The 26,211-nt window shown below is 41.4% G+C and overlaps 2 protein-coding genes across 3 annotated transcripts in view; one reads left to right on the top strand and one right to left on the bottom strand.

Annotated features, from left to right (window-relative positions):
* Nucleotides 1–2,235: 2,235 nt before the first annotated feature.
* On the bottom strand, nucleotides 2,236–14,606 carry LOC123997296 (PHD finger protein 1-like). The gene is made up of 15 exons (XM_046301444.1): nucleotides 14,000–14,606; nucleotides 13,355–13,433; nucleotides 13,118–13,199; nucleotides 12,346–12,432; nucleotides 11,732–11,826; nucleotides 11,041–11,189; nucleotides 9,521–9,616; nucleotides 8,968–9,036; nucleotides 8,621–8,744; nucleotides 8,178–8,245; nucleotides 7,784–7,915; nucleotides 5,685–5,763; nucleotides 3,014–3,126; nucleotides 2,673–2,756; nucleotides 2,236–2,536 (listed from the first exon to the last, which is right to left on the bottom strand). The coding sequence occupies exons 2-15, from the start codon at nucleotides 13,430–13,432 to the stop codon at nucleotides 2,236–2,238; spliced, it is 1,557 nt and encodes a 518-aa protein (XP_046157400.1). The 5' UTR covers nucleotide 13,433; nucleotides 14,000–14,606.
* Nucleotides 14,607–19,897: 5,291 nt separating this feature from the next.
* The window catches only part of LOC123997697 (ral guanine nucleotide dissociation stimulator-like 2), a 30,405-nt gene continuing 24,091 nt past the window's right edge, over nucleotides 19,898–26,211 (top strand). The window contains exons 1-2 of one of the 2 annotated variants that reach the window (XM_046302173.1): nucleotides 19,898–20,163; nucleotides 20,894–21,063. In XM_046302173.1, coding sequence (XP_046158129.1) covers nucleotides 20,905–21,063 — 159 coding nt within the window. In that variant the 5' untranslated portion in view covers nucleotides 19,898–20,163; nucleotides 20,894–20,904. Of the gene's footprint in view, nucleotides 20,164–20,893; nucleotides 21,064–21,499; nucleotides 21,610–26,211 lie in introns of those variants that run through there. The other variant, XM_046302175.1, reaches the window with a different exon arrangement.

Here is a 26,211-nt window from a genome sequence, read left to right as displayed (position 1 = left end):
GTGACTAACGCTAAAGTTAGCTAGGTGGCTAACGTTAACTACACTAGGGGTTAAGGTGAGGAGTTAAGTTAAAGGGTTATGGTTAGGGCTAGGGGATGGGTTAGCTAACATGCTAAGTAGGTGCAAAGTAGCTAAAAAGTAGTAAGTAGTTGCAAAGTTGCTAATAAACTAAAATGCTAAAGTCCGTGATGAGATTCGAACACGCAACCTTTGGTTGCTAGTCATCTGCGTTATATACATACCCATCCACTCTGACCAACCACATTACTTTCCTTTTTGCCTTAAGTAACCTTCTGTCTTATCTAACCATACCAAATGTAACATATCATACTAATTTGAGTGTTCTGGATTTACATTTGCTATGTTACGTCTAGTCTATGAGACCAGGCTGAGCAATCATCTATTCGCTATTAGAAACTGGGTCATTCGAGCACTGAATGCTGATTGGTTGAAAGATGTGGTATATCAGACCGTATACCACAGGTATGACACAAAATTACTTGTTTTCTGTTCTAATTACATTGTTAACCAATTGCAATAAGGCACCTCTGGGGTTTGTGGTATATGGCCAATATACAATGGCTATGGGCTGTATCCAGGCACTCCGCGTTTGGTTGTGCTTAAGAACAACCCTTAGCCGTGGTATATTTGCCATATACCACACCCGCTCAGGCCTTATTGCTTAAGTAAGAGATGGCATATTTCACATCATTCAATCTGGGGAATCTTGTGGTTTTAAAAAAATGACTGAACATGGTTTCTGTTGACATGATTATAACAGTATAACTGCCTATTGTGTTATTTACTGTACCTACACCTGTAACACAATCTGTCTTCTGGGAGATACAACACATACATTTACTCTTATCTGTGTTTTATCCCACAAAAGGCAGAAATAAAGGATCTGTATAAATATAAACTCTGAACCTTGCACTATGATATTCTAGAGTTCTATACACAACCTCCTGTTCCACTATGATCTCCGGGGCCCAGTTCCAAATCAAACACAAACCCATAGCCCTTACCCCTTAGACACTTGGGTACATCTGAAAGGATCAGATATATGAGAAATATGATGAAAGCTGCACCTTTCCCTCTGATAGGTCGGATGAAACATAAGCCATATTGCTCATATCTATCCAATCTTGTCAGATCTACAGTGTCCAGACTAGGGCTTAGGTATCAGCATTGAAGTGGGCCAGAGTTAACGCTATCTCTCATCCTCAGTGTAAACCTGGAAGATAGGAGCTGACTCCTCTGTCTATGACCTGAAAATGGAAAACAGTACAAATAGTTTCACCTGCACATAATACCAGAATTTGTTGACTCTCTTCCCTAAAAGAATGTAAAGCACCCCTCAACAAATTGACAGCGAAATCTGGCTCAACGAGCAGCCATTTTCCATGACTATCTGATCAAAGATTTTGATCAGTAATCTTGAGGTGTTTTGATATTTGTTTGGAATGTATTTTACACTAATTCTGTGTGTGAAAGCCTACACAACATTGTCGTGACTCTTCAATTGCAATTGATGGATGAGGAAGAAAACCTTATAGAATAGTTATCATACATTTCAATCACCTGATCCCTTGATTCAGGTCAACTTCTCAATCTGCAGATGCACAATCCAAATAGGCACTATGCAACCACATCAAATCAAATCATTCTATAATAATATACTGTGAATATATAAATCTAACTATAAAACAAAAGCCCTGTTGTGGCTCCTAATATATTTCTATTACATAATATCATGTAAATCAAGTATGACAATAGGTAACATAACAAATTGCCTATAATCAAATACTGTATATACAATCTTCAAACGTAAACATGATAAATGCAAAGGCATATTCCAAAGGTATACAGTACAAATATAGGGGAAACACTAGCAAAGGGGGAGATATAGTAACACGTAGTGTGATGATATAGAATGGAGGCGATATTGTTTGAGCAACCTGGATTTGCCTTGTGTGTGGTTTTTGTTTTGGGGTCCTTTTTGTTTTTGCTTGTAACGCCAGGGTAGTGGGTTCGATCCCGGGACCACCCAACGTAGAATGTATGCACACATGACTGTAACTTTGGATAAAATTAAATCATATATAAGTTGATTTCTGTGGCACCTGCACGACAGTCATTCTTTCTCTCTCTCTCCCCAATATCCCCTCTTTGCTGCCAAGCACTCTGGTGTGTTGATCCTCCCTCCACCCCCCCCTATCTCTCTCTCATTTTCTCTCAGTACACACTCACGTTCCCCCACTCCACGAGGTACTGGACCTTCCCGTCTGGCGTTACTCGCCTCGCCAAAATCCTCACCCCGTCCCCGCCCCCCCAGCCCCTTGCAGCTGACCCATCCCCCCCACCCCCCACGCCGCCCGGATAGGAAGGAACATCACGCAGCATGAGGGAGGGGCACGGATCCAACTTCTGGCCAGGCTGGTGCTGGTGGTGCTGCTGGTTGTTGTGGTGGTGATGGTGGGAGGATGACAGGGAGAAGGGGAGGCAGGGGGGCAGCACTCGACAAGGGTCTTCCGCACTAAAGAGAGAAATAGATGAATATTTCACATCATACTTTTTGTCATTGTCATCCAGGCACAGCGATGGTTTCCTCTCTATATGTCTAGATTGAGGGTAGTCCCCGGAGAGCAGGAGGAGCTGTGGTTAATACTGACCTATAGTGATGCAGGGTTCTAGAGATGGCTGGGGCTCCGTTATATGTGGGGTGATACAGGGCAAACATCCTCTTAGGTGGAGAGCTGTGGAAAGAGCAGGGATATAAACATTTTTTTTTAAACGGACAAAGAGCAACAATGCATGGATTTCCACTGACACACTGCCTAATACAAGCATTTCGCTAAACATGTGTATGTGACCAATAATTTGATTTGATTTGATAAGGGTATCAGTGAGGATATAATGTTTAAAAAAAACAGTAACACTGTAAATATAGTACAATGCATTATTACGTGTTATACAGTATGTAAAGTGTAACCAATACAATAACAGTACCAACCCCAAATTCAGCTCCTCCTCCTTCCTGGAGTTGTAGAGGTTAGTTCCACCTACGTAGCCATGGCAACATGGCACCAGATCTATTGGGGTGGCTGGGACCGGGGGCGGACAAGGCTGGACACAGGAGAAACACTGATTAGCTAGTGTTCTGACGCCAAATCAGTGGATCCAAACACACATTAGACATGATACTCCAGTTCATGCCCTTTCATGTTATCTTTACAGAAGAATCCATACATCTAAATAAAAACCAAAGGTCTGTTAACATACTGTATCATTTGATACATATCATTTTAAAAAATGCAATTGCATTTCACTTTTAAAAAGGCCGGACGCTGGAACTTTGTTAGTACAAAGGGCTAGTCTTTCCAAAAGGAAATATATGTTTTCACGTGACAGCTTTAAACCTGCATTACAATTCCACATCCCACACTTCTATTGTATTCCGCGAACACACTGCTGCAGCAACTTTTACATTATTTACAGTGTGATATTGCTATTGTATCACGATTCACTTAATTATCATCACTTACTAGGTCTCATCAAGGCATAGCATGATCCATGTCCTACACGACCAAAAGTATGTGGACACCTGCCCGACAAAACATCTCAGTCCAAAATCATGGGCATTAATATGGAGTCGGTCCTCCCTTTGCTGCTATAACAGCCTCCACTCTTCTGGGAAGGCTTTCCACTAGATGTAGGAACATTGTTACGGGGACTTGCATTAGTGAGGTCGGGCAATGATGTTGGGCGATTAGGCCTAGCTGTGTGCAGGCCAGTCAAGTTCTTCCACACGGATCTCGACATACCATTTCTGTATGGACCTTGCTTTGTGCATGGGGGCATAGCCCATGCTGAAACAGGAAAGTGCCTTGCCCAATCTGTTGCCACAAAGTTGGAAGCACAGAATAGTCGAGAAAAAAAAAAGTGTCTAGAACCATGAAAAACAGTCCCAGTTCATTATTCCTCCTCCACCAAACTTTACAGTTGTCATTATGCATTTTGGCATGTAGCGTTCTCCTGGCATCTGCCAAACCCAGATGGTGAAGCGCGATTCATCACTCCAGAGAACACGTTTCCACTGCTCCAGAGTCAAATGGCGGCAAGCTTTGTAACACTCCATCGGACGCTTGGCATTGCGAATGGTGAAATTTGACAAACTGACTTGTTGGATAGGTGGCATCCTGTGACGGTGCCACGTTGAAAGTCATATCCACTGTCAATGTTTGTCTATAGAGATTTCATGGCTGTGTGATGTTCAGCAACAGGTGTGGCTGAAATAGCCGTGTCCACATACCTTTGTATATATATATAGTGTATATCTGTAACCTCCATTGCCTTTGATAAGTAGATTCATATTGTGGAGACTGACACGGAATCCAAACAGGCTGCACACGTGCGCCATCGTGCATAAATGTATTCCCCCCCCCCCCCACACCAAACGCGATCACGACACGCAGGTTAAAATATCAAAACAAACTCTGAACCAATGACATTAATTTGGGGACAGGTCAAAAATCACATGTATGGCAATTTAGCTAGTTAGCTTGCTTTTGCTAGCTAACGTTAATTTGTCCGGTTTAGCTAGATTGCTGTTGCTAGCTAATTTGTCCTGGGATATAAACATTGAGTTGTTATTTTACCTGAAATGCACAAGGACCTCTACTCCGACAATTCATCCACACATAAAACAGCCAACCGAATCGTTTCTAGTCATCTCTCCTCCTTCCAGGCCTTTTCATCGTTTAACTTATATGGCGTCGCAGATGCTCGTTGGCGCGCGAGAGCAGTGTGGGTGCAATAATTGAATAACAAGGATTTCTACATTTATTTTGTGACGCTCGAGCACGCGACGTGTCCGGTCTGGTCAGCATGTCCGGTACCATTTCTTACAGTGTGAGCTTGCTACCATAACAACAAAAGCATCAGTACTCTCATCTATCCTTTGCTTCCTCAGTTCTTAGCACACCCTCAGCTCTGTCAACCTCCAATGCTGGACTGTGACCCACAACATATACAGTAAATACAGCAGTGGTATACTAGCATTATCCCCTCCCCTTACTAGCGCGCTGTCCCTTTAAAAATCGAGGTGCTCTGTCAATGCTGCATTGTCAAAGCAGCCAGCACCACCTGGCCAAACTGTAATCGACTGCAAAGTGCACTTAGAAGTGCTCCCAGATGCCGCATATCAGCGTACCTTCCCCTCTCACTTTCCCTGGGATAACCAACCTGCCCCAAGATGGCAGATGATTCATGTCCGCTCAGGATACAACAGTCTGCTGGAAGTGCTGCCTGCTGAAATACGACCAGTCTATAACATTTATTGTCTCAGGATAAGGGAGGCTGCCTGAGCAGTAGTATAAAAGGATGTGTATTTTCTATTAATATTAAAATATATATTTCTAAACCCGTGACCATAACATGTTGTCATATTCGATCGAGTCATAAACGGTAAACCAGCTTCAATTCAATAGTGTATGAGGGGTAGGCTGGGCTTTGAAGAACATGTAAACAGACAACACTGGCTATAAGGAGAACCTTTTCTCCACCCACTGACTGACTGTGACTGACAAGTCATTCCAATGTCAAGCAGCTCTTTGCTATGCAGTAAGGAGGTAGCTGATGGCTGATCTCTCCCTTGATGCCTGGTTCGAGACAGAAGCACTGACCTGTGTCTCCATGATGCGCCGCTTTGATTTGCGTGACTCTGGCCCCACCGCTCTCCTCTGGCAGGGCAGTGACAATGGGCTACTCCACACAACAACACAGAGACACAGTCAATAACTTGAGGAGTGGTGCAATGTTTTTACTTAGAAAACTACAGTACGAGTCAAAAGTTTGGACACACCTACTCATTCCAGGGTTTTTCTTTATTTTGACTATTTTCTACATTGTAGAATAATAGTGAAGACATCAAAACTATGAAATAACAGATATGGAATCATGTAGTAACCCAAAAAAGTGTTAAACAAATCCAAATAAATTTTATATTTGAGATTCTTCAAATTGCCACCCTTTGCCTTGATGACAGCTTTACATACTTTTGGCATTCTCTCAACCAGCTTCATAAGGTAGTCGCCTGCCTGGAATGTATTTCAATTAACAGGTGTGCCTTGCTAAAAGTACATTTTTGGAATTCCTTTCCTTCTTAATGCGTTTGAGCCAATCAGTTGTGTTGTGACAAGGTAGAGTTGGTAAACCGAAGATAGGCTATCTGGTAAAAGACCAAGTACATATTATGGGAAGAACAGCTCAATTAAGCAAAGAAAAACGACATGAAGGTCAGTCAATACGGAAACATTTCAAAAACTTTTAAAGTTTCTTCAAGTGCAGTCGCAAAAACCATCAAGCGCTATGATGAAACTGGCTCTCATGAGGACCGCCACAGGAAAGGAAGACTCAGAGTTAACTCTGCTGCAGAGGATAAGTTCATGAGAGTTAACTGCAGACATGAGACATCTCAACATCAACTGTTCAGAGGAGACTGTGTGAACCTGGCCTTCATGGTCGATTGCTGCAAAGAAATCACTACTAAAGGATACCAATAAGAAGATGAGAATTGCTTGGGCCAAGAAACACAAGCAATGGACATTAGACCGGTGGAAATCTGTCCTTTCGTCTGATGAGTCCAAATTTGAGATTTTTGGTTCCAACTGCCTTGTCTTTGAGACGCAGAGTAGGTGAATGGATGATCCTTGCATGTGCGGTTCCCACCGTGAAGCATGGAGGAGGTGTTGGTGTGAGGGTGCTTTTCTGGTGACACTGTTAGTGATTTATTTAGAATTCAAGGCACACTTAACCAGCATGGCCACCACAGCATTCTGCAGCGATATGCCATCCCATCTGGTTTGCGCTTTGTGGGACTAGCATTTGTTTTTCAACAGAACTATGACCCAACACAACTCCAGCCTGTGTAAAGGCTATTTGACCAAGGAGAGTGATGGAGTACTGCATCAAATGACCTGGCCTCCACAATCACCCGACCTCAACCCAATTGAGATGGTTTTGGATGAGTTAGACCGCAGAGTGAAGGAAAAGCAGCCAACAAGTGCTCAGCATATGATGGAACACCATCAAGGCTGTTGGAAAAGCATTTCAGGTGAAGCTGGTTGAGAGAATGCCAAGAGTGTGCAAAGCTGTCATCAAGGCAAAGGATGGCTACTTTGAAGAATCTCAAATATAAAATATATTTTGATTTGTTTAACACTTTTTGGTTACTACGTGATTCCATATGTGTTATTTCATAGTTTGATGACTTCCATATTATTTCACAATGTAGAAAATAGTAAAAATAAAGGAAAACACTGGAATGAGTAAGTGTGTCTGAACTTTTGACTGGTACTATATGTCAGGGTATAAATGTGCTGTTTTTTATTTTAAGCCCATAGTGAGTAAAAGAGAAGATGGTGTTGAGAATGTTTAGCAAGAGAATCAATGTCCACATGCGAATGCGCACACGCACACATCCACACACACTATAGATGATGTATTTATTGATGAAAATATTAGTTATAAACATATTCACCAGTGTGAAATAAGTGAGTCCTTCCCTTAAATGACTTAATGAGGCACACAGGTGCCTGTTTAGTTAGGAACAGTTGTTCCTATCCAGCTAGAAGGACCACCGTCTACAAGGTGCCGCTCTTTTTCACTATTGTAAATGTGAAATTAATTACTAGAATGAATGTATCCATATAAAGAGTTGGGTCCTGAGGCTTGTGTTTGTAATGAGAGAATAATAAATCACAGAAGTTGTCCTTACTCTGACCTTCTCCTTTGGGTAATGTTGATGGGCGGGTCAGTGATGAGGGGGGACGAATCAGAGGTCAGGGGAGGCGGAGCTCGGACCTGGAGCCCAAAAAGACACTTCTTCTTCTTGATCTCTTTACCAGAGACAAACCTGGATGACATCACAGAGAAAAAGACAACTTTCAAAAGACAACAACTTTGTAAAGTCAGGTCATCGTTCTTTTTAAAAACAAGTTATGATTATTGTCTATGTTTTCTTATCGTTCTATTGACAATATCAAAGAGTTAAGAAACAATTAACTAACTGTATTTTCTTTACCCTTATGTACAATTCCAGAAGCAACGCTATCATAAATCTGGTCAAGCATAGCTGTGGCTTCTGTTTATTCTTCGCATCATATGCAGACTCTCACCTGTCTTTGTTGGAGTTCAAAGCGTTGAGCAGATTGTGACAGCGATCTTGCCTTGGTGTGTCAGAGAGCTGGGGGACAGGGAGGAATGAAAATCAAGAGCTTGATTAACACTGTGGATGGTAGCCTGAAACAAATGTTAATACATTTAGAGACACATTGACATTCATTGGTGAAAGGTAAACATTTCCATGGATAACGTAGTTAGTTATTAATGTGATTTGTGAACAGTTCATTTTAAAAAGTGTATAACTGATTTAAATGCAACTGTACTACCTGAGAGCCACATAAAATACAAGTGTTATTCACCATTTAAAATGTGCTAAATAACAATGACAAGGAGCTAATGAAATCAAAGCACATAATTACCACGACTGCTAAAAATGACGCTAGCTAACACTTTCACATCGTTTCATCATAGCACGTAAGTGAGGAAATGTTTATACCGAGCCTAGAAGCAAAGAGTCCCAATTCTCATTGGCAAACGACATGATTTCATGGTCGAAATCAAAGTATTTTCTCTTGCAGCACAAGGAGAGGTGGTAGAGCACCAAATGGGCCAAATCTACCCTGTATTTACAATAAACACACCAGGAAAAGACACAGTTAGTTCAGAATTGTTCACACCACAAAGCTTTTCATTACATCATTGAGTAAGAGGAATTAACATATTGTAACCCACATGACTCAATAAACCTGTCACAAGAAAATGGTTTTCAAGAGTGTTTCAGTGTGATAATCCCTGCAGTTTAAATGATGTAATCGTCTCTTAGCAGATACTGTATAGCTTTACCAGCTCATGGGTAGCCGTTGAATTGTCTCGGGTCCGTTTGCACAGACTGAGCACTGGAACTCATAAAACCTTTCAGAAAAAAAAGGAAACACAGACGATTCTGTTTTTGTCTGTGATTGTGACCAGATATAAAAGTCAATGGAAACATAACATAGCACACGGTTGCTGCTGTCAGCAAATTCATCCCAGTTTCCATCACTTGTTTAACAACTCCATAACAACTCCACCACATTCTACCTCACCATCAATCTCAAAAATTATTTTTCTATGCAGAAACAAAGAGTAATATAATATATCATGGGAATTAAACCAGTAGGATAATACAGATGGTTAATGTGACAATAATGGTGTAGCGGACTGGACTAATTTGAATTCATTTTTACATCTACCACATTACATTGGACACCAGAGAGGCAGAATAACAACTGCACTGCTATTAGCAATGAACACTAACATCATTAGCCCTACCACTGCCAGTTTTATAACCTCTCTGTTATGGTTTGACAATGGTAATGCAAAGGAGCAGTACAAGGTTAACAATACTCTGACTCACCTGTCTCCGTATAACAACGGCTTGGTCAGACACTGTGTGCAAGCTTCATGAAACCACTGACCGCAACTTCCACACTGCAACATTTTCAGGTTCCACCTGCAGTTGATAAATATAAACATTAACCACACTCCCCAATGGCCTAAAACATAGCTAACATCTGGTGGCCACCTGACAAGAGTACAGTATATTATGTATTTTTCAAGAGGCTGCAATACTCAACTGAAAAACACATTATGTCTTGACAGGAGAGCTGTATAATGGTGAAAAGGACATACAGGGTTCCGACATTAATATTCTATTTGTTTTTGTCGGTAAGGAAAATGAATAGTAAATCTTATTGACCAATACATGTGGTAAACACTAGTTATAAAATGTTATTATTAAGTGATAATGCCCGAGGAACAGTGTTTGGAGGATATATTAGTATTATGGGTATTGTTAAAACCGAGATGAAGTCGAAGGCCGGCAAACCATGCCAATATATCCTCCAAACACGGGCTTTGAGGGCATTATCACTTTTATACAACATACTCAAATAATGATTGACATATTTTCCTTATAAACGTTATTTTGATGAATTTATTCATACTATTTCATCCTTCCACAAGATATAGTCCCGACACAAATCTAGGGTTGATACCCAAGCAGGCTGGTCGTTCGTTCTATCAGTTTGGTTGCCAGAGAAGCGACCCAGTCGTTCAGTCTTTTTGTTCTGTATCTATGGTTGTGACTCAGTCGTTTGTTCTGAATGTTCCATTGAAATACTGACTTGCAACATTGTTATTCTTGCTTGCTAACTAGCCAACTACGGCTAACTTACAGTCATGTCAAACAGTGCAGCCAGAATAAGAGCAAAGTCGCTGCATTTGTGTTTGTTTAAGTAGTTTTCTAGTGTCATTTATGTGGATACATCCGTAACAATGAGCTAATGAGGCACGATTTCGCCTGGCATAGAAAATGTGCTCTCTCTTTAGGATACTGCTGTTCAGAGGAGCTAGCCGAAAACACAGCTAACACAATCACTTCAAACTGAAGATGGAAAATCAACAAACTAGCTGCACTTTTGTTTCTTTTTATATATATAAAAATGATGCTGATTCATAATTTCAACTGGCTGAGAAAAGCTGCCTGCGTGTCTGTCTCATCCCGACTCCCAACACGTTTGTTACTATGGGACAGCTGGAGATAGAATTTGAATGTTGAAACAATGTTGCAAATGTCAGAGAGACAGACACCAAGGTTCATACAAATCTCTGCTGTTGAAAACTAAATGTTGGTCTCAAAGAAATGTGAGATAATGTCTAGATGCTTTTTATAGTGGAGATCAGTGGATTGCACAGTCAGATGGAACAGAGTAAATAGGCATTTTAACATCATAGACATAGCCAGTGGTAACTTGTAGAATAGACACCATCTGGAATGCGGTTTTAACCAATCAGCATTCATGATTAGACCCACCCGTTGTATAACATAATTTATCTATTGAGGGCATCTGTTAGAAGCTATAAATTGTCACTCACTCTCCAGGTCCGGCACAGTAGCAGTAACACTGCTGCTGGTTGGTCAGATGCTGTGGGTCCCAGTCTAAAGATGACAGCTGATAGGGCAGCCGAAGTTTCATGATTTGCATGAGCCGGGCAAACCGTCCTCGTTTGATGGCTCCCCCTCTCTGAAAGACAATTTTGACAAATCGATTCACTACAGTGACCTCTCCACTCACGGTCATGTCAGTACATTCAAGATAGATGACATTGGATGGGAACTATCCAGAAAAAGCAATTAATCTCATTTTATTGTAGGTCAGCTGAGTGAGATTATATCTTAAGAAAAGTCAGGTCAATGAGATCGACATTGACCGATGAGCAATTAGCCCTTAACCACAGTGCTCCCTCATCTAACACCTTAAGTACGGAATTGGAGCATTCATGAATTACTGACCATAATGACTATAATACAGTATAATCTTGAAACAATCTGCATTGACGAACTGGTCAGATGTCCAGAGGAGTATCTAATCCCTATGGTGAATAATCCAGAGTTGTAACATGTCTGTGGTTTCCTTCAGATATATCCATTGACAACATTGTTTATAACACAACACTGGTATTGAAATCCTCTGGATAGATTTTTTTTTTAAATGTTACAAGTCTGAATTGGATATTTTCCCCTGAGCCATGAGGCAGAGTGTGAAACAAAGATTAGCAGTCTAACCTTGGTTGCCACTGCAAAGACACATTGCCGACATATCCAAGAATTGCTGTCAGCTTCCGGCTCAATGGACGGAGTGTGGCACTCCGGATGATAACCTGTTATGGAATGGAGAGAGTGTTTACTGTAATTCACATACTGAAGATATGTTACTGATGGAGGCCTTTTCCTTGTCTCTTTTCATGAGATATTATAAACTGAGTGTACAAAACATTAGAAACGGCAACACTGCTGGGTTTTTCACGCTCAACAGTTTCCTGTGTGTATCAAGAATGGTCCACCACCCAAAGAACATCCAGCCAACTTGACACAACTCTGGGAAGTATTGGAGTCAACATAGGGACGGCATCTATGTGGGACGCTTTCGACACCTTGTAGAGTCCATTTCCCCCGACAACTGAGGCTATTGTGAGGGCAAAAGGGTTGCAACTCAATATTAGGAAGGTGTTCCTAATGTTTTGTACACCCAGTGTATACTATCTGGTAGAAAACCTGAAGACAAAAAATAGATGCCATTGTTTTTTAAAACTTTATTTAAAATAGTTGTGCCTATCCGTCATAAGTCATTCTTTGAAAATACCTCTATGAAGAGTACATAACATGCTGTGTTTTCTTACCATGACGACATTTAAGACAATTGATGAGAGGTTCTTTAAGAGGCGGAGCATCACAGATACAGCAAACTTCTTCCACTCCAACTGAGACTTAAGCAAGAGAGAAAATGAGTGAGTAACAGAGAGAGGGGGAGAAAGAGAGAGAGAGATCACTCAACAGTGTTAATTTATGTATATTGATTCATTTCGTTACCACTTCATTGATTTCAATGTCTCCTGCACCCTTTCAGATTTCACTCCTTTTGACATGTGGATATTTGGCTGTGCTTCCCTCCACTTTACACTACCTGCGTGGGGGCGCCATTTCCCTATGGAGTCATTACACTAATAAATTCATAAATACACCAATTACACCTAAAAGTACCCCATCAGAATTGCCAATATTTCCAGGGAATGTTGTATTTCAACCTTGACTAGAGACATTAATTGCGCAACATTCTTTTGAACTACAATGGATCAGAATGGAGAGAGAACATCAAATTAAGAACAAACTTTTCAAAGCTGAGAGAAAAATCTAAAAACATTTGATGAATTTCTTTAATCTCCCTGAAGTGAATCAAGGTAGGGTAAAAGTAAAGATTATTCAAATATGATAATAGTTGGAGCATCCTCAATTAGCCCCCTATCTATAGAAAGAGTAGATATGTATGAAATATTTGTATCAACATTTTAGGGGATATTTCTTTGATTCAAAAGTAATTCCACAGTGCCCAAAAATCCACTGTTAAAGGTTTTGTGTTAACTGAGGAAAACAAGAGTAAGTTGTACGTCTTACAAGAGTGAATATCTTTTCTTAGGACCCAGAATTCCGAGTTGTCCTCAAATCTCACCAGACAACACTGCTTGACTCCATCTACCTGAGGAGAGGGATGGAAACAGTGGAATTGTTCACTCAAACCTAAATGTAATACTTTCCAAATGCGCACATGCATGCACGTACGTACGCACACACACACACACACACACACACACACACACACACACACACACACACACACACACACACACTTACTCTTTTCACATTGCCGAGGTACAGTAGTCCATCACTCCATCGAGCTAACACATCATCCCCTTCACTTACTCCCCCCATCCTGAAGAGAAGTGAGAGAGAGAGAAGGGGTGAGAAAGAGGAGGGGGCTCATGTGAAATGGAAATCCAATTTATTTACTGGATACTTTGCTGCCATTGGCGACAGAGGTTTATGGCCTTATCGTTCGTTCCATGGGCACTGGGCTGGAGTGGATAAGGGGTTGCATTCTCACAAACCCAGCATAGCCACAGTCAGAATCCAGCAGGTTCAATGATGAGTGTAAATGCCCATGCATGGAGCAGGACAAACCATTATGACACAACACATGTGAGAAAATGCATTCACCACTGCATGATGACTGCACTGTAGTTTGATTGTAACACCACTGTACGTCTCTCTACTTTGCTTTCTCGTGCACTTCTGTGTTGTACGCTCTTTGAAAATCGAAAACGACAAAACTTGAATAGAAAGGAATCGCTGTAGCCTATGGACATAATCTCTGCACATCCAGCGGTTGTTCCAGTGCAGGCACTCAAGTCAAAGAGACACATGATACATAATAGCGTTTTCAGATCAATAAAAATTAACATAGATAGTGTTGCTGGATGAACAGAGAGCCATTGCTACCTGTCAAGTCGAACTCCTCTCCGTTGGGGTCACAGCGATTCCTGTGCCGGCTTGACATGAAATATTTTCTCCCTTCTGTTTTCCTCTTGTCTCAATTACTGCCCGGTTGGATGTGAAGCCTACGTGTGTGCCAAAGTGGATGTGCATGTATGTGTCTGTGCCAAGCGCGTATGTCTGTCAAGTCGTCAGTGAGACACCGTCGGTACGTCGGTCTTTCTCTCGGTCTGTATGGTCTGTCTGTCCTCCGCGACGTAGTTTCGTCATGTTCCGGTGCATTTGCTCTCTTTTCTTCACCTACTGATGCTATTAAGCGTGTTTGTCAGAGCAGCACGCGAATCAACCCGCGAGAGACGCCATCATCCCTGCCTCTTTCTCGACCGACTTGTTGTGACGCAGACATAAAACACCGAGAGATAGAGTGGGAGGGAGATAGTGGGGACCGGGTCAACGGCGGCGGGAACACCTTAACATCCGAAGAAATTACCTCTAAACCGTTATGACAAGGCAAGCTGTGTTTTCTGAAGAATTAACCAAATTGTGATGAAAGCCCGTTAAAAAATCAGCCGACGACGATAGTCGCTGGAGTTTAAGTGGGCAATTAGTGGAAGTTAATTGGTACCTCCCGAAGAAGGGTGCTGCAAGTTTGGAGTCCTGGAGAAAGTTTTAGAAGGGCAAGTGGAAGCTGCGCTCACACGTGTTATTCACTTTTTTCCCCTTTTTTTCCCATTCAGTAAATTGCACAATAATAGTTTTCTTGCTATAGTAAGCATTTGTATTTCCTTCCAGCTAAAATAAAACTATAATCATAATCTAATCATAAATTATCTAATTTCTTAAAATTACTACACATTTTGACTATATAGCCTAGGCTGCAATATACAATATGTATAATAAACATTGTGATTGTTTATATAGAGTTACTTTGTGCAGTCTTTGTGGTCCCCTTGCCAGATAAGCCTATTTTCAGGTTTTGGACTATACAAAGCTAGCCTACTATGCCTAAGTAATTAAGGATAATTTAAGACTTGGATTACTTTGAGCACTTGTCACTGTAGTCATCAAAGGGAATTGATGAATGTTATTTACAATAGTCTATAATTGTCCGATACATTTCCTCTTAATAATCATATTGTGTGTGAAATATTGATTATCTATGATCAATCATCTATTCTTTACTGCTTTACTGCACAATTAATAGTTCAAACTTTGTGTATAATGTGATGAGTTACTCATTGGCACAGGGCATGCATTCCATCACTGGTTAAATCGTTGTGTGTTTTGTAATATATACATAGGCTCAGTAATGTCATCACCACTTGTCTCTGCTCACTATCACCATGAATATCACTGGTCACACAAGCTTTCATTTCTCACAACAACTGGGTGATAACATATAACATGGTAATAACCAATGACAGAATGAGTAACAATTTCACTTATTTACCATTGGTTAATTATGAGCCCTGGAAATTTCACACACGTTCATGTGTATCATTCATGAACGGAAGATTAAAGGGCATTTAAGTGTCATACCATAACTTAGCACTGGCAATTCCACGAGTAGGCAACATAGCCTATAGTTTAATAGTCAAAACAACAAGTGATGAGGTGTTTCATGTGTTATTTTTATCGTTAGATGACATGTATTTGTTCATTTGCTTGTCGTTGGCATTTGAATTTATCAAGCATATGGTAATTTTGTGCTCAAAATGGCCACTGGCATTTCTAGAGGATGACAATGAGTTTCCATTGGCAACACTAGATGGCGAGCACAGTACACCTTCTAATGCACTGCTTTGTCAGTACTGTAGTGGAGTGGTAGGCTAATAAAAATGCAGTGGTGGCATTTAGCTGAACTACAGTTCAATTCACATGACTGTGTGATGACAGAGATATTTTGAAATGTATCATTAGCATTTGGATGAGGATCACTTTGAATAATGGCAAAGCAGAATTATGCTTCTAGCAGTCTCACAACAAGATTCACTATTTACCAAGAAAGGATAGTGAGCCCGTTAGCCCAACTTAAGTATCATCACAGAAGAAAAAAAGGACCCCTATTCATGTTAATACGGGGCTTGTGCAGAGGTCATAAGGGTGACAACTTGATGCCTTTCATGTGCTCTCCCTTTTGGAAAAAAAGATGCCTCTCACACACACAGCCGGGGCTTTGTGAGCAGTTCTGTCATGAGACAGAGAGGAGGGGAAGGAGACAGTCATGAGCTTCTGATAAAAGCTCAGTGTGGCTAGTGTCAATAGAAGGATTGAATTAAGAATATTAGAGTAAGCTTACAGAGAAAGAAGGAAACAAGCACCATTATTAGGATAATGTGATACTACATCATGGACAATGTTCCCTCTAATTGAGCACTGAGCAAATTTCAGGTCTGATGAGCGCAAACTTGAACATTGTGAACATTTACTATGAGCACTGAGGCTGTACCCGCTTTAAGTTACAGTTTTAACAGTGTCCAAGTAGACTACTGTGGCTATTTGATTATAATGTAGGCCTACCAGAGTGGCCTACCATCAAAAACAATGAAGAAAAAGCATCCCATAACATATTAACATGGAAATGGCTGTTTAATCATTCTGCCTATAGTAGCAGCCATTGTGTGCTGTTCAATGTAGGTCTACATTCCATGAGACTTTTGAAAAAAAAACAACATGCAGGGCTTGACAAGAACCTGTTAATCCACTTGTCCTTCAGACAAGGAGGTCGACTGAAAATGTTGTTGTATTGTTTGATGCAAGAAACCACTTAACAAAATAAAATGCATTATTATTCCCATACCATTGTTACAGAGAATCAGACAAGTTATGCTACCCCCTGCCTATTGGCAACAAGAGTTTATTCAAGCCTGTCTCAAAATACAACACTGCCCCTTTAAGACAAAATAATTGCTGTTTGCCTGGCCAGTTTTTCAAAGAAGTCTAGAATTGTACACGTTTTGTGCTCTTGTAGGAAGCAATCACTCCCCTATTGCTGACTACAAATGATCTAGAACTGTGCTAACTCACTAACTAGCAAAGGATATTAACAAAATGTGCTCACATGGCTACATGTAACTCTCGCCTTGATCTCAAAACAAGCACATCTACTCACGATCGCTCATGCTGTAAACACAGTTCAGTTCAATGTAAATGACATAGATCCATATATGGAATTGTCTATTTGCATATAGGCCTACTGCAGCTCTGATTGGTTATGCCGCACAGGTCTGTTTAGAGTACGGGCTGAGTCATGCGTGTCAATGTAATAGAATCCCACTCTGATGTGTTTTGCATACAGCAAAATCTCTTGCAAAGTTAGTTTTACTATGGTTCGTTTTGTTTTGGTATGTTGCATTGAAAGTGGCTAATATTGCATTGATTCAATCACCATTGCCACAGTAAAGGGAAATATTAATAGTGTTAACTAACAGGGAAAACTCTAGAAAGTTGAATGAAGTTCAATCGTTTTCTTCTCTCCGTGGGCTCATATTTCTTCTGTCTGTGTGGCAGTCAGGGATACTGCAAGCCTGCACACACGCAGCTTAGAGGGAACTTTGGTCATGAGGGAACTTTGGTTATGCACCCATTATTATAGAAGGGGGTTGTTGTCGTCCCCCCTGAGTTGGAGCATTTAGCATTTTTCAAACACCTGAAAATGTTTTTCCTTCAATCTAGAGCCATAATAATGATGACTATGTTAAAAATATATTTATCTGAATAGGTTATCTAAGCATACATCTTTAACTATTCAATTGTTCTTTTAATGAACGATGCACATTGAGTCTTCAAGACCTTTTATACCTTAGGAGTTTAGTACAACTACCACACGGGTATAGAGTATCATAGCCATAAATGTGCTTCTCTGCATCTCCACCAAAATCTGGGTAAAAGATTGAACGGAATTTGAGTCATTGCTTGCTTTTCTAAAGTCTAGCAACCTTGCCAGCAGGCATGCTAGCTAAGATAGTTAGACAAGCTTCTCTGACTTGATTAATAGCCTGAAATGGCTTGGTAGCTACCCATGCATACCCCACAAGACATGCCACCAGAGATCTCTTCACAGTCCCCAAAATCAAGAGCAGATTATGGGAGGTGCACAGTACTACAGAGAGCCATGACTACATGGAACTCTATCCCACATCAAGTAACTCATGTAAGCAGTAAAATGTCATTTTAAAAAACAGATAAAAATACACCTTATGGAACAGCGGGGACTGTGAAGAAACACAAACACTGGCACAGGCACAGGCACACATACACATGATAAGATACGCACTCTATACACGGATGTTGAATTGTAAATATGTGATAGTGGAGTAGCGGCCTGAGGGAACACACTAAATGTATTCGGTAAAGTGTTATGTATTATGCAATATTTTAATTTGTATATAAATGCCTTAATGTTGCTTAACGAACAGTTCTCATGCTGACGTTGCTTCCAGAGGCAGTTTGGAACTCGGTAGTGAGTGGTGCAACCGAGGACAGACGATTTGTACGTTCTACGTGCTTCAGCACTCAGACGTCCTGTTCTGTGAGCTTGTGTGGCCGACCGCTTTGTGGCCGAGCTGTTGATGCTCCTAGATGTTTCCACTTCACAACCGGGGCAGCTCTAGCAGGGCATAAATTTGACAAACTGACTTGTTGGAAAGGTGGCATCCTATGACAGTGCCACGTTGAAAGACACTGAGATCTCTTCAATATGGGCTATTCTACTGCCAGTGTTTGTCTATGGAGATTGCATGGCTGTGTGCTCGATTTTATACACCTGTCAGCAACGGGTTTGGCTGAAATAGCCGAATCCACTCATTTGAAGTGGAGTTAACATTCTTTTGGCCATGCAGTGTATCTAGATGGCTAGTGAAAGCTAACTTCATAAAATTGCTAAGTGGCTAGTATTACAGAGAAATAAAACATTTTTGTTTTATTTATTCATCAAGAAGGATCAATAGTCTAAATAGATTGATCAAATTCATTTACAAACATTCCTCCTACGAGTCCATCGCCGGCAGATAAAATCAAAGGAAACGCCATGTGTGTTACTCTACTACACTCTCTCTCTCCTCCTCCACTGACAATACTGACTACACACACACTAGAGCAGGGTTCCTCAGAAATCCCAAACCATAGAAAAAAGACCATTGACAATCCACCCAACTCACGCCCTGACCATACTTAAAACAAAGGCATAACAAAAGAACTAAGGTCAGAACGTGACAATCGTCCCTTGGCTGAATCTAGTTGATGATCCCTGAACTAGAGTATCCAGCTTGCTGCTTAGCATATCTGTACTCTGTGCAGCACCTTGGAAGGAACCTTTTTTTTTTACATGAAAAAAAGAAAAGAAAAAAAGAAGGACAAATCTGAGGGGGCTCATACCCTTGTGGCCCCTATGGACATGACACACTGCAATGCCTTCCAGCAGTGTTTGGTTCAACTTCCTTTAGGAAATGTTTTCCCCTACTGTCAGCATTGGGGGAAAAAAAGGTGGCAGATAGCCAAAATAAAATGTTTTTAAATTCTAGCAGATAAAATATTAGGTTCAATCACGTGTGTGTGTGTGTGTGTGTGTGTGTGTGTGTGTGTGTGTGTGTGTGTGTGTGTGTGTGTGTGTGTGTGTGTGTGTGTGTGTGTGTGTGTGTGTGTGTGTGTGTGTGTGTGTGTGTGTGTGTGTGTGTGTGTGTGTGTGTGTGTGTGTGTGCTTTCCATAGGGAATTATTCGTTTTGTTCTTAAACCCTGATTTTAGGAGCCCATAGATGATTTGACATTTTTGATATTGTACACCAAACACACAGTCCAAATAGACTATATTTCCAAGACGACCACTTTTCCCCCCTCTCTCAGCCAGTGAGACAAGTGTAGGCTATGTTGCTAAACCCACTGAGCACACGTCTACAGGAACTGCGCCGTCAGAGCACAGAAAGCAGTGAGGGAGTGTGCGGCACACGAATGTGCTCAGTGCTGCTATCAGCACTAGAAGCTTGACAGGCGACCAGAGGGGGACACTGATACTGATAGAGGGGGTGAGAGACTCTCTTCCGACGTCGGTGCTGGAACGGATGGGCGCGACATTCGTCCACTAATCGGTAACGGTATATTCCACCGCGGCAAACACTACAGCTATCCAATGCTGGCGGAATTTAGCTGACCATAGCTGGACACGCAACATTCAGTAAGTTCGTTCATACGGTATAGACATGAATGACATTTTGTAATTTCATCATCTCTTTAATTGCAGGGCCCTCATAACATTTAATATATATGGCCTTCTACAAATAGGCCAAAACCTTGTATATTTGGTTACTAAAGAAACAAATGCTTTACACGCAAACTTTATCATCATATTCCGCTTAACCCCTATAGTGAGTGTCTTGTTTCCTATGATTGAAGGTGAACACAATTTGGTTGAGAAGTCAATACAGCACCACCCATCGGTTGGTTGAATTGAAAGAGAACATATGCAATTGGGGTGTGACCATCTGTAGCCTAGTTACAGTGTGGACTCACTCATGCAGACCAACATGTAATGTTTACCTTCCTCAAAAAGGCAGCAATGTCATGAATGGAAGTTATTCAGACCAGTGGATAACCGTTGGTTGTTTATGATGACAAACTAACAGTCAGTATATAGACACATTTTACAGATATGTTTTCCTATAACCAATATATATATATATATATATATATATATATATATATATATATATATATATATATATATATATATATATATATATATTTAATAACACTAGGTCTAATTATATGTAGGCCCTCAAGACTGAGATACACTTCAAAGTTTAGTACCATGTTCCCAAAGATGATGTGAAATTCAAATTGAAATTCAAATTGAAATTATAACCAATTAACCCCTTAAGTGCCTGTTGTTTATTTTGTGTCTCTAGCCGTCGGCACCATGATCCCACGTAGTATGCGAACAGGTGGGATGGACCTGCCAGGGGTGGAGTCAAGGGATGTACCCCTCATTGGCTACCGGCCTTTAGCGTCTGACGATGTTCGCCTCAGCAGCCAATCAGGACAAGTGACTGAGAGTACTGGACTGGACTCCTCTGAGGTTGGAAGTGATTTTATATTTGATTAACTTGCTTAGGAACATGTACTGTAAGTAACTAATTCACAGTAATTAACTGCAGTAGTAGTTTCATCTGGGGCGGCAGGTATTCTAGTGGTTAGAGTGTTGGACTAGTAATCAAAAGGTTGCAAGATCAAATCCCTATGCTGACAAGGTAAACATCTGTTGTTCTGCCCCTGAACAAGGCAGTTAACCCATTGTTCCTAGACTGTCATTAAAAATAAGAATTTGTTCTTAACTGACTTGCCGAGTTAAATAAAGGTGAAGAAAATTGTGATGAAGGATACATCAAGGTGCAGTTGCACTTTAATACCAGTAAAGTTATGGAGGGCACTGTTTCTTTAATGATCACATTCCTCAGACCAACCAGGGTAGGGGTTTAGTGTATTAGAGCGGTGGTCTGTGAAACCGTGGTAACAGGGCTCCCCTACAAGTTCCTTGAGTAAACAGCAGATGCGGTCGGTTGGTTTTCAAAGAACCTCAGGGATTTCAGTCATTTTGATTTCGAAGACGGACACTAAAGAGGAGGTACTTTCCATCAAGGCATGCCTGTGAATTTGATGATGTTTGACCACCAAGTATTGAATATAATGCTCATGTCTACTGTAGACTACTGTAACATTTTTGCTAAGATGCTGCTTTCTTGAGCATTACTTTTATGACCATATTACATGTATTTTCTAATATAATTCACTATTTATATCCAGTTGAATTCCCCTGAAACAGAAAGGGTTGTGTTGGTTGTTTTGAAAGTGTGCAAACCTGGACAGGTTGACAGCATGCGTGTTTTTCTCATGATGTATAACATTTGTTTATGTTCCATTGGCTGAGACAGAGGCTGTAAAGGTTTTATCAGACTAGTTGTGGCAGTCCATTATTACTGGGTTATTCTATACTCACACAGCCGTGTTGTTATGTCACTAATGTCTGGGTTTTACTCCTTTTCAACCCTAAAGTACGCAGATAATTGTTTCCATTGTAAATTCTCGCCTCTTTTATAGGAAAGATTGTGTTTGTGAGACATTATACTACTTAATGTATCAATCAATCAAATGTATTTATAAATCCCTTTTTACATCAGCTGATGTCACAACGTGCTGTACAGAAACCCAGCCTAAAACCCCAAACAGCAAGCAATGCAGGTGTAGAAGCATGGTGGCTAGGAAAAACTCCCTAGAAAGGCCAGAACCTAGGAAGAAACCTAGAGAGGAACCAGACTATGAGGGGTGGCCAGTCCCCTTCTGGCTGTGCCGGGTGGAGACTATAACAGAACATGGCCAAGATGTTCAAATGTTCATAGATGACCAACAGGGTCAAATAATAATAATCACAGTGGTTGTCGAGGGTGCAACAGGTCAGCACCTCAGGAGTAAATGTCAGTTGGCTCTTCATAGCCGATCATTCAGAGTATCTCTCCCGCTCCTGCTGTCTCTAGAGAGTTGAAAACAGCAGGTCTGGGACAGGTAGCACGTCCGGTGAACAAGTCAGGGTTCCATAGCCGCAGGCAGAACAGTTGAAACTGGAGCAGCAGCACGGCCAGGTGGACTGGGGACAGCAAGGTGTCATCTGGCCAGGTAGTCCTGAGGCATGGTCCAAGGGCTCAGGTCCTCTGAGAGAGACAAAGAAAGAGAGAAAGAGAGAAAGAGAGAGAGAGAGAGAGAGAGAGAAAGAATGAGAGAGCATACTTAAATTCACACAGGACACCGGATAAGACAGGAGAAATACTCCAGATATAACAGATTGACCCTAGCCCCCCATCACATAAACTACTGCAGCATAAATACTGAAGGCTGAGACAGGAGGGGTCGGGAGACACTGTGGCCCCATCCGACAATACCTCCGGACAGGGCCAAACAGGCAGGATATAACCCCACCCACTTTGCCAAAGCACAGCCCCCACACCACTAGAGGGATATCTTCAACCACCAACTTACCATCCTGAGACAAGGCAGAGTATAGCCCACAAAGATGTCTGCCACAACACAACCCAATGGGGGGGCGTCAACCCGGACAGGAAGATGTGACTCAACCCACTCAAGTGACGCACCCCTCCTAGGGACGGCATGGAAGAGCACCAGTAAACCAGTGACTCAAACCATGTAATAGGGTTAGAGGCAGAGAATCCCAGTGGAGAGAGGAGAACCGACCAGGCACAGACAGCAAGGGCCTTTCGTTGCTCCAGTGCCTTTCCGTTCACCTTCACACTCCTGGGCCAGACTACACTCAATCATAGGACCTACTGAAGAGATGAGTCTTCAATAAAGTCTTAAAGGTTGAGACAGAGTCTGCTTCTCTAAAATTGGTAGGCAGACCATTCCATAAAAATGGAGCTCCACAGGAGAAAGCCCTGCCTCCAGCTGTTTGCTTAGAAATTTTAGGGACAGTAAGGAGGCCTATGTCTTGTGACCGTAGCGTACGTGTAGGTATGTACGGCAGGACCAAATCGGAAAAATAGGTAGGAGTAAGCCCATATAATGCTTTGAGGTTAGCTGTAAAACCTTGAAATCAGCCCTTGCCTTAACAGGAAGCCAGTGTAGAGTGGCTAGCACTGGAATAATATGATCAAATTTGTGGGGGGGGGGGGTTCTAGTCAAGATTCTAGCAGCCGTGTTTAGCACTAACTGAAGTGTATTTTGTGCTTTTGTGTATTTAGTGTATTTAGTGCTTTTGCCGGAAAGTAGAGCATTGCAGTAGTCTAACCTAGAAGTGATAAAAACATGGATTAATTTTTTGGCATCATTTTTGACAGAAAGTTCATGATTTTTGCAATGTTACGTAGATGGAAAAAAAAGCTGTCCTTGAAACGGTCTTGATATGTTCGTCAAAAGAGAGAGCATGGTCCAGAGTAACGCCGAGGTCTATCACAGTTATATTTGAGACAACTGTACAACCATCAAGATTAATTGTCAGATTCAACAGAAGATCCCTTTGTTTCTTGGGACGTAGAACAAGTATCTCTGTTTTGTCCGAGTTTAAAAGTAGAACATTTGCCACCATTCACTTCCTTATATCTGGAACACAGGCTTCCAGGGAGGGTAATTTTGGGGCTTCACCATGTTTCATTGAAACGTACAGCTGTGTGTCATCCGCATAGCAGAGAAAGTTAACATTATGTTTCCGAATGACATCACCAAGAGGTAAAATATCTAGTGAAAACAATAGTGGTCCTAAAACGGAGCCTTGAGGAACACCGAAATTTACAGTTGATTTGCCAGAGGACAAACCATCCACAGAGACAAACTGATATCTTTCCGACAGATAAGATCTAAACCAGGCCAGAACTTGTCCGTGTAGTCCAATTTGGGTTTCCAATCTCTCCAAAATAATGTGGTTATCGATGGTATCAAAAGCAGCACTAAGGTCTAGGAGCACGAGGACAGATACAGAGCCTCGGTCTGATGCCATTAAAAGGATATTTACCCCCTTCACAAGTGCAGTCTCAGTGCTATGATGGGCTCTCAAACCAGACGGAAGCGTTTCATAACAATTGTTTGTCGTCAGGAAGGCAGTGAGTTGCTGTGCAACAGCTTTTTCTAAAATTTTTGAGAGGAATGGGAGATTCGAGATAGGCCGATATTTTTTTGTATTTTCTGGGTCAAGGTTTGGCTTTTTCAAGAGAGGCTTTATTTATTGCCACTTTTAGTGAGTTTGGTACACATCCGGTGGATAGAGAGCCGTTCATTATATTCAACATCGGAGGGCCAAGCACAGGAAGCAGCTCTTTCAGTAGTTTATTTGGAATAGAATCCAGTATGCAGCTTGAAGGTTTAGAGGCCATGATTATTTTCATCAATGTGTCAAGAGATTTAGTACTAAGAAACTAGAGTGTCTCCCTTGATCCTAGGTCTTGGCAGAGTTGTGCAGACTCGGGACAACTGAGCATTGGAGGAATACACAGATTTAAAGAGGAGTCTGTAATTTACTTTAATGATCATGATCTTTTCCTCAAAGAAGTTCATGAATTTATCACTGCTGAAGTGAAAGCCATCCTCTCTTGGGGAATGTTGCTTTTTAGTTAGCTTTGCGACTGTATCAAAAATACATTTTGGATTGTTCTTATTTTCCTCAATTAAGTTGGAAAATAGGATGATTGAGCAGCAGTGAGGGCTCTTCGATACTGCACGGAAGTTGCACGGAAGTTTTCCAGTTTGGTATGGCACCATATCCGTTCCAATTTTCTGGAAGCTTGCTTCAGAACTTGGGTATTTTCTGTATAGCAGGGAGCTAGTTTCTTATGACAAATGTTTTTGTTTTTAGGGCTGCGACTGCATCTAGGGTATTCCGCAAGGTTAAATTGACTGATTTTTGTCCTCTGACGTCCTTGGGTAGGCGGAGGGAGTCTGGAAGGGCATCTAGGAGTCTTTGGGTTGTCCGAGAATTTATTGCACGACCTTTGATGATCCTTGTTTGGGGTCTGAGCAGATTGCAAACATAATAAAATGGTGGTCCGATAGTCCACGATTATGAGGAAAAACATTAATTCCACGGAACAAAACTAGGTCCAGAGTATGACTGTGGCAGTGAGTAGGTCCGGAGACATGTTGGACAAAACCCACTGAGTCGATGATGGCTCCGAAAGCTTTTGTAGTGGTCTGTGGACTTTTCCATGTGAATATTAAAGTCATCAAACATTTGAATATTATCTGCCATGACTACAAGGTCCGATAGGAATTCAGGGAACTCAGTGAGGAACGCTGTATATGACCCAGGAGGCCTGTAAACAGTAGCTATAAAAAGTGATTGAGTAGGTGGTGAGGCCTCATTTAACACAGTACATTCATCAGGCTTCATCAGGCTTAAGCCATGTTTCAGTCAGGCCAATCACATCAACATTATGATCAGTGATTAGTTCATTGACTATATCTGCCTTGGAAGTGAGGGATCTAACATTAAGTAGCCCTATTTTGAGGTGTGAGGTATCACAATCTCTTTCAATAATGGCAGGAATGGAGGAGGTCTTTAATTCCAGTGAGATTGCTAAAGCGAACACCGCCATGTTTAGTTTTGCCCAACCTAGGTTGAGGCACAGACACGGTCTCAATGGGGATAGCTGAGCTGACTACACTGACTGTGCTAGTGGCAGACTCCACTAAGCTGGCTAACAGCCTGCTACCTGGCCTGCACCCTATC

The sequence above is a fragment of the Oncorhynchus gorbuscha genome, linkage group LG15, assembly GCF_021184085.1.
Source record: "Oncorhynchus gorbuscha isolate QuinsamMale2020 ecotype Even-year linkage group LG15, OgorEven_v1.0, whole genome shotgun sequence".
Classification (NCBI taxonomy): Eukaryota; Metazoa; Chordata; class Actinopteri; order Salmoniformes; family Salmonidae; genus Oncorhynchus; species Oncorhynchus gorbuscha.
Note: the sequence above shows the minus strand (reverse complement) of the source record. Positions and strands in the feature narration are given on the sequence as shown.

Coding starts and splice junctions, on each gene's coding strand:
- LOC123997296 (XM_046301444.1), bottom strand. CDS start 13,432: ATGGGGGGAGTAAGTGAAGGGGATGATGTGTTAGCTCGATGGAGTGAT. Junction 9,037..9,520: donor CCGTTGTTATACGGAGACAG/GTGAGTCAGAGT, acceptor TTTTTCTGAAAG/GTTTTATGAGTTCCAGTGCT. Junction 5,764..7,783: donor AACATTACCCAAAGGAGAAG/GTCAGAGTAAGG, acceptor TGTGTGGAGTAG/CCCATTGTCACTGCCCTGCC.